This window comes from Suricata suricatta, chromosome 8, assembly GCF_006229205.1.
Source record: "Suricata suricatta isolate VVHF042 chromosome 8, meerkat_22Aug2017_6uvM2_HiC, whole genome shotgun sequence".
NCBI classification, from domain to species: Eukaryota; Metazoa; Chordata; class Mammalia; order Carnivora; family Herpestidae; genus Suricata; species Suricata suricatta.
In genome coordinates this window covers 29,827,340-29,837,388 of record NC_043707.1, presented here as the reverse complement: position 1 = coordinate 29,837,388, position 10,049 = coordinate 29,827,340, and the positions used below count along the sequence as shown (strand labels likewise).

The 10,049-nt window shown below is 61.1% G+C and overlaps 1 protein-coding gene across 1 annotated transcript in view; it reads left to right on the top strand.

Moving 5' to 3' along the window:
- SH2B2 (SH2B adaptor protein 2) overlaps positions 1 to 10,049 on the top strand; it is a 10,807-nt gene that overhangs the window by 346 nt on the left and 412 nt on the right. The window contains exons 2-8 of the mRNA XM_029945729.1: positions 1 to 38; positions 2,973 to 3,074; positions 4,728 to 4,819; positions 6,077 to 6,168; positions 6,253 to 6,414; positions 6,890 to 7,098; positions 9,485 to 9,951. Coding sequence (XP_029801589.1) covers positions 1 to 38; positions 2,973 to 3,074; positions 4,728 to 4,819; positions 6,077 to 6,168; positions 6,253 to 6,414; positions 6,890 to 7,098; positions 9,485 to 9,951 — 1,162 coding nt within the window. The remainder of the gene's footprint in view (positions 39 to 2,972; positions 3,075 to 4,727; positions 4,820 to 6,076; positions 6,169 to 6,252; positions 6,415 to 6,889; positions 7,099 to 9,484; positions 9,952 to 10,049) is intronic.

Genomic DNA, 10,049 nt, shown 5'->3' with positions numbered 1-10,049 from the left:
GCGAGCGCTTCCGCCTGGAGTTCTTCGTGCCGCCCAAGGTGAGCCCCAGCTCCAACCTGGGGGGGGGGGGCGCAGCTGAGGGTGCCAGGGGCTGGCTTCTGGGCCACACTGCCTGGCTGCCCCCACTCCTCCACCCTTCATCTGGGGCTGCTGGGTGGCTGGAGCCTCCTAGACAGGGTGACAGTGGCACAGTGAGGGTGCATGAAATACGTTGGTCCCCAGCGGGGCTGTGAAGCAGCAGCTCAGCCCCTGCTGGACGACCCTTTTCTGACCCAGGCTTTGAAAGCTGAGCTTCTAGCTGTCACCAGCATGGCTGCTCACCTGAGTGCCCAGGCCCCCTTCCCAACTCCGGGCTTTCCGTGGGAGCCCTGGGGGCAGCTATGGGCTGCATCTAGGGTGGCATCCCTGCCCTATTTGAAAAGTGGGAATCATCATAATAATAGTGGCCCACTTTCCGAGGGCACACAGCACACCCAGCCCTGAGCCTGGTGCACAGTCTTATCCCCCCAAGACCCTCCCAGTGTGGGCATCATGATCTCCAGGTCACAGAACAGAGAACAAAGGAATGCTGGGAGAGGAGGTGTGGCCTGTCCAAAGGCACACTGCTGGTGGGTGGCAGGGCCCTGCTCATACCCACCCCTGGCGGTCCCCAGAATGAGGGAGCATGGAAGTAGGAGCTGCCTGTGTGCCAGGAGGTTCAGAAAGGAAGGAGCAGCTGATTGCATCCCCAAGAACCACCCAGCCCCCACCCCAGGCCTTCTCTACTTCCAGGCACCTTTAGTCTCCCTGAGCCTCTCGCCTCTCTCCATCTCCCGGTCTGTCTCTCCCCTGGAGGTGCAGGGCATGGGGTCCCCAAGGCTCAGTGCCCACGAGCTGCATGGACTCTAGAGAGGTGATTTCCCAGGGAGACACTTATTCCCTGAAGAGCTTTCTCCTTGAGTCTGAGGACCCCAACTTCCCAAGGGATTTTTCCCTGCCTGGCCCCCACCATTAGGCCCCTGAGAGAAATGACAGACCACTAAGCCCAGCTCCACCACTTGTCAGACAGAGAGCAAGGCCTGGCGAGTGGGGGAGGGAGGCTGGGGCTTGCCCAGAGTCACCCAAAGGGCAGGGGCAGAGGCCCAGGGCTCCAAAGCCTCTGGGCCTGAGTGGCAGTCACAGCTGCCCAGCCATAAATAGCAGTGTCTGTGGCCCTTGGGGGAGGGGGCCCTCACTATTAGTCTCTCCAGAGCCCACGATTCACCACTGGCAGAGGGCAGGGCTCCTGAAGGATCACTTTCCCAACATCTGAGGAAGGCAGGCAGGTGGGATCCTAATCCTTGATCTGGCTCAGAACTTCCTTTTCCCAACGAAGTGTTTGGGAATTCAGAAGTGAGCCCCATAGAAGGTAGATAATACTATGGTCAGGGCTCAGGTCAGGTTCCCCAAATGTGTTGGGTCCCAGGGTGAGTGAGCCCTGCAGGGCATCCTGCTGACACCCCCTCCCAATGCCTTTTAGTCCTGTTCACCCACCGCCAGTCCAGATCTCCTGTCCCTGGAGGCCTAGCTACAGTCTTGGAGCTCTGGAGTCTGCAGGCTCAGGGACTTTTTCCTGAGATTCTCAGACTTCCGTCTTATGGCCCCATGAGTCAAGTCTCTGGTCTCCTGCCCCCTCATCCTGCAGGAGGCCTATTGGACCTCAGGTCCCACCATAGCCCTTTGCCCAGCCAGCCCTGGTGTCCTAGGAAGCAGTGGGCCTGGCCCGTGCTGTTGGAAAGCCATCAGGAAACCTGTATATGCAGGACTGGATGGTAAACATCAGTGGAGTGAGCACCGGGTTCTCGGGGGCGGGGGGGGGGGGCGGTTAAGAGAGGGGAAGCCCGGGCTGCAGAGGTGTCCACCAGGAGCAGAACCCTGGGACTGGCATCTCAGGAGGCACACGAGCTGAGTGAGCCAAGGCTGGCAGTGGGACACAGCCTGACGGCCTAGGCCAGGAAATAGGAATGGTCATGTGTGGCCAGGCCAGGGTCAAAAGCTGCTGGGCCGGGACAGATGCATCTCAATCCCCAGGCAGGGGAATGGGCACTTCTGGCCAGCAGGAGCCCAGCTGAAACCCCTAGTCCAGGCCTGCAACTGCAGGACCATGGACCCCTGCCCCACTGTTGACATGATGGCCCGGCCTGGTCAGCCAAGGCCCTCAGTCACTGCTCCAAGCCCAGCCAGCCCTGCACCCGCTGGATGGCAGCCAGTGCTACCAGGAATTTCCATTGGCCTGCCTACCCAGCATGTGGCCCTTCCCTTTCCTCCTGAGAAAGTCCCTATTCTGGAGCCCAAGCCCTGCCGGGAAGTCCAGTCTCAAGCCAGCCCTGGGGGACTTTAGGGCCATGGCCAGGAGCTCTGGAGCAAGGGCCAAGCACGGAGTGGCCCTCCCCCGGAGCCACACTGGTCCCTTTTCCTCCACCCAGGGACATGGCCCTGCTAAGCCAGGGACTCCAGACTCTGGAAAGTCTAGTCTAAAAAGGGAGATGAGCATTTTCTTCATAAATGAACTAGGACAGACTAGAAGACCCCTCCCTCCATCACACACAGGAGAACGTCTGTCAAACGTTTGTTTCAGAGATATTTTTACCTAAGCATGTGTGTGCCAGGTCACAATGTCAAATCTATTTCTTACTATGGGTCAAGGTCAAAAATGTGAAAACCGCAGATGTAGCGGGTACACAGGGCAGAAGGGCAGCCTGGGTGGTTTCCCCTCAGGGCTCAGAGGTGGGAGACTCCGATGTCAGCTCCCACTGTCTGTGACTTGCCCTGTGACTATGGGGGGAGGTCCCCTTGTTTCCTAGAAACGCCCTCCATGGAGCCATCTCTGGGAAATGGGAGATCGGAGCACCTCCGTGCCCAGGGCTGCTCTGACCTCCGAGAGGTGGGAGGGCGGAGGGGGTCTCAGAAGGCCCTGGGTGACTCTCTCACCGCCCCTTCCCCTGGCCTCCCAGGCTTCCAGGCCCAAGGTCAGCATCCCTCTGTCAGCCATCATCGAGGTCCGCACGACCATGCCCCTGGAGATGCCAGAGAAGGACAACACATTTGTGCTCAAGGTGAGCCCCACCCCGGACCTCACAGATCCTCTGGCTGCCCCAGGCCACCTCTGCTGAGGGCAGCACAGCCTGAGGCCACCGGCCCAGGGGTGGGGGTGGGGGGGTGAAGGTAAAGAGCCAGCAGCAGGGCACTGGGAGAGAGTACTGGTAGGGAGGCCCCGGACCAGACACAGATGTCTAGCACATGGCTAGGACTCGAACCCAGGCCTAGGCCCTAGCACCGTGAGCTCTGGTGACACCCACCATCTGGGACCGCCCCCACCCCGTTCCCATTTCCTCCTGACCCCTCGAAGCTCCTCTGAGTTTCACTTCCTCGCCTCCCTTCCCTAACTGGAACCAGCATGTCCCCACCCTACAGTCTGCAGCAGTTATGCAAATGCCCCTGTCACAGGGCACTGGAGTGTGGGAACTTGCCCAATCCCACAGAGGGCACAAAGGCATTGAGGGTGGGGGGGGCACCCCGGTGGGTCTGGGGGCAGCCCATCCTTTTCCCAGGCTCCACCAGGGTGGCCCGCTTGGATTGCTGAGGCCACAGCTCCAGGCTGTGGCCCCGTGCCTTCTCAAAGCACCGGAGGGTGTTTGTGAGGCCCAGTCCTCAAGGAGGCTGGGTTCCACCCACCCAAAGCTGCGTGAAGCCCCCACCCCCTTCTCCAGGCTCCTCGTGGGTTTATGTTTTACTCGGCCCTATTTGTTTAGTCACAAACTCCCTTATTCGTTTAGCAGACATTTGCCAACCCCCTACCCTGAGTCACCCCAGGCGGGGGGCTGAGGACGGAGTCCCTCTTTGCCTGGCGTTCTTTTCTGCTGGGCGAAACAGGCCCAGAGCCTCGCTGCTGACAGCCACTGGCCACCGTGCTGCTGACTGTGCCCGGGAGCTCTGAGGCAGAGGGCTTACCTGCCAGTCCCACTCTGGGCCTTAGTTTCCCCATCTATTCAGACAGCGGTTAAACCCCCCGCCCCTCACACCAGCTCTGAGATGCTGGGAGTCAGCAACTGCTTTTTAACTGAGACACACACTCTGGAAGTTGAGAGCGCAGGGCCTTGGCATCATGGAAATCTGGGGCCCGGTCCCAGCATGGCCACTGAGTGCTGGTATGAACAAGTCACCTGACCTCTCTGACCCTGGGTCTTCTCCATAAAATGGGGAGAACATACTGCCTCCCTCACAGCACTGCTGGGAAGGCGTCATCAGATAACGGATGTGCAGAATTGCCCTTTGGGCCACAGCAGGGGCTTTCTCCTCCTCTCTGCCCCTCCAGGTGCTAAGGTGTGGGAGCCCCCAGATTCCGTGTGCTAGGCCAGCAGCCCTTCATTTACTTGTGACACTCTTTTACCCCATCTCTGGGTGTCAGGGCGCGTCCCTTCCCTGGCCAGCATGGTCTCCTCTGAGACTGCATCTCCAGGGCCTAAGAAACTGCGGTCAGCAGGGCTGGACAGCACCCCCACATACCCACTGCTGCCGAGAGTGTGGCCAAGCCTCCACCCCAGGACCCTGACCCGGGCTTGTGGTGCTACCTGACGGTGACCCCACTGTTTTCCCCGCTGCCCACACCAACGAGCCCCCATGATGGAGGGGTGGGATGAGCCTGGAGGCTGGAGCCCTGGGCTGAGGGCGCTAACACACCGGGACTCTTGGCCTCACCCCCTCCCCAGGTAGAGAATGGAGCCGAGTATATCCTGGAGACCATCGACTCACTGCAGAAGCACTCGTGGGTGGCTGACATCCAGGGCTGCGTGGACCCCGGGTGAGTGCCCGCGTGGCCCTCGGATGGGCAGATGGGGTGGGGGCCTGGCCAGGGCGTGCCCTTGGTCCCCTCTTCCAGGGTGAGGTTTTAGGTGAGGGCAGGGGCTGAGCTGGGAAGCTGGGCTTTGCTCGTGGCAGGTCCTGTTCGTGTTGGTGCTACTGGCCGGGCTCATGCCATCCCCCACCCCCAGCAGGCTCTCTGAGGCCTGCTGCACCGGACCGGGGCCTAGGGACTTGGACAAAGGTTGGACTGATGCTTATCTTCACTCCAGGGGAGTCTGAGACCATTGGGAGCTGGGCAGTGATGGGGAGAGCCCAAAGCGGGGAAAAGAGGGGAGGGTACAGGGGCAAGGCCCTGAACCCAGCCCTGGGGCTCAGAGAAGGTGTGCTGGTCGAAGTACTCACCTCTTCTGAAACTGAAAGGAAAAGCAGGCCTGAGCCAGGCAGAAGGGACCGGCTCAGCCAGAGGTGTGAGGTGTGTGACTGCCTGGGACTCGCACGGAATGTCGAGGCCTCTGGGTAGCTAGAAGCAGAGCTGAGGAGGGCGACTCTGATGAGAGCCTGGGAAGCTGGGGGCAGTGGGAGCTATGGTCAGCTGTGTGGGGAGGAGCAGCAGGGAGGCTGGCTGCATGATCCAGGGGAGATTCTGAAGCCAGGAGCGGGAGGGGCAGGCTGGCCGCCTCGGAGCACTTGACAGCAGCCCTTCTGGCTAATGGGGTGAGCCAGGCCCAGGGGGAGGGGCTGCAGCTTTCTAATTAACAGCTTCATTTGAAGAAGCGCAGTTAAAGGCCTGAGTGCCTCCCAGGCCCCCGATCCCCAAAGTGGCTGTAATCCCTCCCTTGCCGCCATCCCAGCCATCTGCTCTGCCAGCTCTTCCCCCAGCCCCTGTGAAGGTGAACCTCACTTTGCAGCATTTTTGAGCTGGCAGGGTCCCAGATACCTCCTGTCACAGACAGGGAGACAAAGGCCAGGGCGGGGGAGCAGGGAAGGGAGCCACCTGGGCCCCACCTACCACCATGCCCTGCCATCATCTGAGGGACACTCCCTGGGGTCCCAGGAGGAAGGCTGCACCCACTTGGGGTGCCCTCTGTACAACCCAGTCATGTACTTGGTGGCCGGACAGTGAGCTGATGGTGTGTGACAGAGGGACATTGGAGGCAGAGGGACCCAGGGGAGCAGGAGAGGGCTGCTGTCAGTCGGGGCATGGCTCCCTGAGCATCTGGTGGCTGGGGTCCGAGTGCCTTTCCTGCCACCGCAGGGACAGCGAGGAAGACCCTGAGCTCTCCTGCGCCCGGGGCGGCTGTCTGGCCAGCCGAGCAGCCTCCTGCAGCTGCGAGCTTCTGACTGACGGTAGGTGGGGGCCGAGCTGGTCGGGGTCGGGGAGGGCAGGCAGGAGGGGGCGGTTGTTCCCGGATGGCCACTTCTCTCCAGCAGGGGACCCGCCCCGGCCCCCAGAGACGATGGCGGCCATGGTGACCGCTCCACACAGCCGAGCTCGAGATGGCGTTGGGGAGTCCCTGGTCCACGTCCCGCTGGAGACCTTCCTGGAGACCCTGGAATCCCCGGGTGACAGTGGCAGGGACAGCAATAACACAGGTGCGGTGGGCGTGGGGTCCTGTACCTGACTCTCCTCCCTGGGCCCCCACCCACAGAGGCCCTTAGGCTCCCTCAAAGTCCCTTCCTGAGCCTCAGAAGTCATGACATTTTATCCGATCCGGTCCACTGCACAACTCAGTAGGCAAGTCCTACTTGACCCCTCCCACAAGCCCTGGAACATGCTCATAGGAAGCAATGGAGTGTAAAGGGTTGGAGCCAGGGGTGGGGGACTAGGAGACTTGACTCGTTCCCAGGTTTGTTGCTGACTTACAGAGTGACTTGGGGATAGTCAGTCGCCCTGTGCCTCAGTTTACCCCACATGCTGAACTAGTGGGTTGGGTTGGTGCCCTGCCCTGTTCTAAGATCATTCAAACAGCATTTTATGTGCAAATACCCAACAAGCTGTCGCTTCCCCTCTCCCATTTACTTACCCCCGGCTGCCCCCCACACCCCTCACACTGTCATCCTCTCCCAGGGGAGGAGGGAGCCGAGGGAGAGCCCGAAGCTGAGCCTGAGCTGGAACTCTCCGACTACCCCTGGTTCCACGGGACATTGTCACGGGTCAGGGCGGCTCAGCTGGTGCTAACGGGCGGACCCCGGAGCCATGGCCTCTTCGTGATCCGCCAGAGCGAGACTCGGCCTGGGGAGTACGTGCTGACCTTCAACTTCCAGGGCAAGGCCAAGGCAAGTCAGGGTAGGGGCGGTGGGGGCACACAGAGGCCGAGTGGCCAGCTCTGAGGGAGGGGTGCTAAGGAGGTACCAGGAGTAGGCTCCACAGTACAGGTGGGGCATGACTCCCCACAGGCATGCCCTCACCCCACCTGTGTCCCCTCCCACCTCTCTGAAGGGTGCAGTCAGCCCCAGATGTGGCTGCTTCATTGTCCAGATGGGGAAGCCACCCCCTCTTTGGCTGAGCCCACAGGAGGCCGGGCCCTTCTGAGAGTTTAACTTGAGGATCACTTACCACTGAGACCTCTGAGGATCTCCACCACATTGATGCGGGGTGGAGGTCAACCAAGGCTCTGCTGCCCCACCTACCCCCACATGGTCAGTTCCCCAAGCCCTCCTGGGTTCCAGCTCTGAGCCAGACCTGTGGCAGGCCCAGGGTCACAGAAGCACATGCAGGTGGGCCCTAAAGAGCTGGACAGGAGAGGAAGAGGAGGCGGACTGGGGCCAGAGGGCTGCCATGCAGGGTCTGTAGAGTGGCAGGGTACTCCTGACCCCAGCAGCCAGAATAAGGGGTCGGGGACCCAAAGCATGCAATGGATAGGGAATCCTTGAGGTGAAGACAAGTGGAAGAGAGATCCAAACAGCGCACAGCAAGGGGGTAGCCATGCGTCCAGATGGAGGGGAGGCTCCTGAGGAAGGATACTGTGTGCTAATAATGACCTAAGGTGCAAAGGAAAATATGACAGAATGTTGGGGTGGGGGCGGTTTGCGGTTACAATGTGACCAGAATGGGCAGGAACCTCAACCCGCTCCCCCCCGCCACCATCCCAAGTTTCCGATAAGGAAACAGACCCGGCCCTGGTTCCTCCCAGGACACTGTTCCTGTCAGTCCCTACTGGAGGGGGAGGCACCCCAGGACTCCTGCTCCAGGCCTGCACTGGTGGTCGTTGGCCTGGCACAGGCCCTCTCCCGGCTCCCTGGGCATCTCTCCTTGGCAGTGCTGGCCCCACCATGAAAGAGACAGCGCCTCCCATGGGACACCTCCTTGGAAAGCAGCTGCCCTTCCCAGTTCCTCTGGCAGCCTGAAGTTTACCTTCTGGGCCAGCACTGCCCCCCACAGCCTCCCTGGAGGGCCTGGATCTGACTCCTAGGACCGTACCCAGCTCTCTGTGGGTCATCAGTGGGGGGAAGGGGTTGGCGGGGCTGAAGCAGGGTGGGAGGCTCATCTTCAGAGAGCACGACCCAGCCTTGAACTCACCCCAGCTGCTGCCCTGTCCAGTGTGTGACAAGTCCGTCATGGGATAGAGCAGGCCCCCCGGCCTGCTGCTTGCACGCCTCCTGGGAAGAAAGATCTCTGTCTTCCAGGCAGCTCTTTTCACCTTCAGATAATGTCTGAAAAGTTTTCCAAAAACTGAGGTGCACCTGCCCCGAGGCCCAGCTCTGCCTGGGCCCAGGCTTGAGGCTCTGGTAGGACGCCACTGTGCTTTTCCTCTCTGGCTGAGCCCCTGCCCTGGGCTGTCGTCCATGCTCCCTGCGTATGCTCACACTGTTCTGGCAACTTCTGACCCTGCGGAGTGGCCTAACTTCCTCATGGGACCACCTTCCACCCCCCCAGGGCTTCTCTGTCCTTTATGTAGGGGCCGGGCCCTTTGCTCCCCTGGGCTTGGGGCTATGTGCGTACTCTGAAACCCTCCTGTCTCTGCCTCTCTTGCTGCACCCGACCCAGTGACAACCACTCTTCTTCCGGTAGTACACACGTAGGGCAGAATAAGGCCGAAGCCAGAGGCCTGTGGCTCCTCCCCCCAGGACACCTGTCACGTGTGGGCTCTGGAGACCCCGGGAGGAACCAGCCCTATCCCTCCCACTTCAGGTGCTCCTGCTAGAGCACCCCTGGGAAGCAACATGCGGTCGCTCCTCCCCAGCTGGCCTCAGGGCTGTTTCTTCCCCCCTGGGCTTAGACTCTTCAGGAAGAGCAGGCGGACTCCTCCCTGCTGGGGTGCGGGAATCACACAACGAGTTCTTTTCCCAGCTCGGTGGCCTGTGACTGTGGGCGAGTCACTCCCTCCCTGTGCCTGTTTCCCCATCTCTAACATGGGGGCTGTAATCCCAACCTCCGAGGGCCGGTGGAGACTGGAGATGGGGGTGTGAAGGGCCTGATGTGGGGGCTTCTAGCACAGGGACAGTTGCATGGCTCCTTTCGGTCCCAGTCTGGCTCTGTTGCCCTCCTTCCCCATCCTCACTACAGGGGGAGCCCCCTAAGAGGGGGCTCATGTGTGAGGTGTCCCTGCTCTGACACAGCCCCACACGGCCTCTTTGAGACCCCCGTGCCCCCCAAAGGAGTTTGCAAAGCAGCTGGCTAGTCCAGGACGCCACCACTGACCACACCCACCTGTGTCCACAGCACTTGCGCCTGTCCTTGAACAGCCACGGGCAATGCCACGTGCAGCACCTGTGGTTCCAGTCTGTGCTTGACATGCTGCGCCACTTCCACACCCACCCGATCCCCCTGGAGTCTGGGGGTTCTGCAGATATCACCCTACGCAGCTACGTGCGGGCTCAGGGCCCCCCACCCGGTAAGACTCCCCCCCCCCCCCCACCGTGGGCCTGTGTATGTAGTGTAGACAGGTGGGCGGTAGGGAGAGGGAATCACCCACAGGTGCGCACAGCACTACTAGTCTGGGTGGGACAGCACCAGGTCTTGGGCCGTTGTAAGCAGTTTGGGCCATCAGGATCAAAGGGAGACCGGCAGCCCAGGGACCGGGACCGGGACCTGGGCTGGGTCCTGGGTGATTCGGGGCAGGCGGATGGAGGTCACTCAGAGGTGGGCGCTGCAGGATTCACTAGCCGCCTGCGCAGGTGGGGCTCAGCGCAGAGCTGCTGAAGGAAGTGTCGCAGAGGCGGGTAAGGGTGGCCAGCACAGGCAGGTTTGTGTGTGACCTGGGACATTAGTGATCCAGGGATTGGGG